Consider the following 3,208-nt stretch of genomic DNA (forward strand, 5'->3'; position numbering starts at 1 on the left):
ACATATTTTTTTTTCCCCCCCCCCCCCCAAAACCAACACACATATATTTCCAGGGTTATTACATTTAGATGCATGAGTAAACTTTAATTAATTAAATAAAGATAAGAGGTTTTGAGTCACTGTGATTGGTTTTGATGGTACTAAAATATCTATCCAAAATAGATTAGATTCTTTGTTCCACATGCTTGGTCGTTGGTGCTAAGCTCATCCTCATTACATCACTAGTCACTATGTGTGGTGTAGGCCTTTTTTTTTTAACAAAAAAATAAAAATAATAAAAATAGTGGGTATAAATTCTTATCATTGGGGCCCCAAAGAACAAATGTGTAACGTTTGATTTCTGTACGTTTTTGTTTGTTGTTCAATATGTCTTTAAATAATCGTTTCAACAAATTTAATTTAACTTTTTTGTTAAGAAAGTTATGCAAACGTATATTTTTCCGGTTTATCTTTAATGTTTTAATTAGTAGAGTCTTAATTAAGTGAAAAATTTGAGAAAACATGACAAATAATTAAATGAAAACATGTTTTTCTTTTAATGTATTCAAAAGTACTGCTAATAGAGTATAGTTTCACTTTATATTCAAGGAGATTTCGATGCGTGTAATATATTGAGAAAATAATTAAGTAGATAAAAATGTGTTATCTTTAACCGCCTAAACTTTTAATGAGATGATCACACATTTTTACCACTATTAGAAATAAAGGTTTTGTTTTCATCGCAATTTTTTGTTGGTTCTGTACAAAAGCATTCCTATGTTTCTTTCTCTCACCGATTTAATCAAAATATCTATGGAGATAAACACAGAACATTTTTCAATAGAAAATTTCAGTAGGTTACGTAATAGGTACTTTCGGTTTTTTTTATTAATTATTTTAGAATAACTCCATTTGTTTATTTTCCTTGTTAGATTCGAAAGAGATCGAGTTTGAGGTGGTTGGAGGGGTGTTCGTGGAAAACGTTGGAACAAGAGAACCAATAATAAGTTTTGTACGTCCATAACATTATTGAATTATCATATATATATGTACACAGGTATTATTTTTGTTTAGTATATAATATAATATAAAGGAGGGGATAAAATAAAAAAATGGAGTCATCACCAGGAGGAGGAGGAAGTGCAACGAAATCATTGATGGACAATCTTTTGGGTCTTTTGAGGATCAAAATAAAGAAAGGAGTTAACCTTGCTGTTCGTGATGTACGTACAAGTGATCCTTATTGTGTTGTCAAGATGGGTAAAAAACAGGTACAACTCTTGATTTTTACCTTCTAAATTGTACTAGTTAGGAAGAATATTGTCCTTGAATTCAAGGGTGGAGGTAGCTTGGAGTTCGGGGTTTCATCTGAGCCTTTTCAGTGGAAAATTATATTATTTATATATGGTGAAAATAAAATTAGTTTTTATGAATATATGGTAGATGTCAAATCCCTTTTTGTTAGTTTGCGTGTTTAATTCTTCAAATTTTAAACCCCTTCTACAAGTTCGTATTAGAGTGGATAAAAGTCCTACATTGGTTGGAAAATAGACCGGTGGTATATGGACTTGAAGAACCCTCCCCTCATAAGCTGGATTTTGTGGTTGAGTTAGGTCCACGAGTCATATATTTACTGTTCGTGCATTAAATTTAATCCTATATTTATTGGTCTAACTCAAAGTTTTAACTTAAATGCAGAAACTGAAGACACGAGTTATAAAGAAGGATATTAATCCTGAATGGAATGAAGATTTGACTCTCTCTGTTTCTGATCCCAGTCTTCCTGTTAAACTGGTAACTTTTCATTCATCAATTGTATCGAATGCCCGTTATGGTAGAATATTCATGAGGGACTTTCTCAGATTTTACACATTTGAATATTTTTATGGGATAAGACACAATTCCTTAGACTATGACCGAAATCGCAGAGACACACCTTCACTAAACTGAAGCCTACGTGTCCTCCAAACATCTCTCACGCGCCTCTACTAAGTGGAGTCACGGAGTGTGCCACCTAAGTCTAAAGGTGTACAAAATTACAAAAGAAATGAGTTCAGCGTAGGTAACTGGACCTTATTTTAGTTAAGATGTGTTTCTAAGATTTCAGTCATAGTCTAGAGGGTAGTTGTGCTTTATCCCTACTTTTATCGACATATAGTTTGCTTATTAATATCTCTATTGACAGACTGTATACGATCACGACACATTCAGCATGGATGACAAAATGGGAGATGCAGAGTTTGACATCAAATCATTTGTAGAGGCACTGAAGATGAACTTACATGGGCTACCATCTGGCACTGTAATTACAAGAGTACTGCCTTGCAGGACAAACTGTCTTGCTGAAGAGAGTCGAGTTATTTGGGATGATGGTAAAGTTGTGCAAGATATGATTCTAAGGTTGAGAAATGTTGAATGTGGAGAAGTTGAACTACAGCTTCAATGGATTGACCTTCCTGGTAGTAAGATTGGGTAGAAATTAATCAGGATATTTACTTTACTTGGGACCTGTTTTTTCTGTTCCTATAATTTAATGGTTTGTGGGATTTGAAATTGAAGTTTGATATATATAATATAGATCAAGTTTGATGAAGACCTTTTCACTCTGCACTTGTATGTGCACAAGGTTTGTAGCTTAGTGGATATGGGGTTTGAAAGTTTATCTTTTTAGTCATGTTATTCGATGGAATTACTTATGTTATATACTATGTAATAATGATGATACCCTTTTCTACAGAAAATTGCATACTTTTTTAAATTTTTTTCATGTGTGTGCATACTTTCGTAAACTCTTGAACGAAGAGGGAATATATATTGTATTGGGAGATTTGGAGTACTATGGGAGACGTCGAGATTTTGGGTATGGTAGGAATATCAATGTTGAGGAGGTTAGGGGTACTGCTATTTAAAAACGCGGACAATGCAGGTATGGAGTGGTTGATTGGATTATTATTACATGTTGTTTCTAAGAAGGCAAAACTGCCTGAAGAATGGAGGAGTACAATGATCATGTTGTAAAAGAACAAGGGCAACATCCAGAATTGCAGGAATTATATGGGCATCAAGATGTTATGCCACACTTTAAAAGTTTGGCAAAGGGTGGTGAAGATGAGGGTGAGAAGCGGTGAGTCTATTTCTGAGAATTAGTTTGGATTCATGCTGAAATGCTCAACTATGAAAGTCACTCACATCGTAAGAAGATTCCTAGAGCAGTATAGGGAGATGAAGA

General features: G+C 33.8%; 1 protein-coding gene across 1 annotated transcript; it reads left to right on the plus strand.

Annotated features, from left to right (window-relative positions):
• The first annotated feature begins 911 nt into the window (after window positions 1-911).
• LOC102596202 (protein C2-DOMAIN ABA-RELATED 4-like) lies at window positions 912-2,737 on the plus strand. Its single transcript, XM_006346579.2, has 3 exons — window positions 912-1,250; window positions 1,678-1,773; window positions 2,165-2,737. Exons 1-3 carry the CDS (start codon window positions 1,092-1,094, stop codon window positions 2,453-2,455), a joined length of 546 nt encoding a protein of 181 aa, XP_006346641.1. The 5' UTR covers window positions 912-1,091; the 3' UTR covers window positions 2,456-2,737.
• The last annotated feature ends 471 nt before the right edge of the window (window positions 2,738-3,208 follow it).

Source organism: Solanum tuberosum, unplaced genomic scaffold (genome assembly GCF_000226075.1).
Source record: "Solanum tuberosum cultivar DM 1-3 516 R44 unplaced genomic scaffold, SolTub_3.0 scf00078, whole genome shotgun sequence".
NCBI classification, from domain to species: domain Eukaryota; kingdom Viridiplantae; phylum Streptophyta; class Magnoliopsida; order Solanales; family Solanaceae; genus Solanum; species Solanum tuberosum.

Excerpts from the sequence above, each read along its gene's own strand:
- LOC102596202 (XM_006346579.2), top strand. The coding sequence starts at position 1,092 with ATGGAGTCATCACCAGGAGGAGGAGGAAGTGCAACGAAATCATTGATG. Across the intron at positions 1,251-1,677 it reads TCAAGATGGGTAAAAAACAG|AAACTGAAGACACGAGTTAT; the intron begins GTACAACTCTTG and ends ACTTAAATGCAG. Across the intron at positions 1,774-2,164 it reads CCAGTCTTCCTGTTAAACTG|ACTGTATACGATCACGACAC; the intron begins GTAACTTTTCAT and ends CTCTATTGACAG.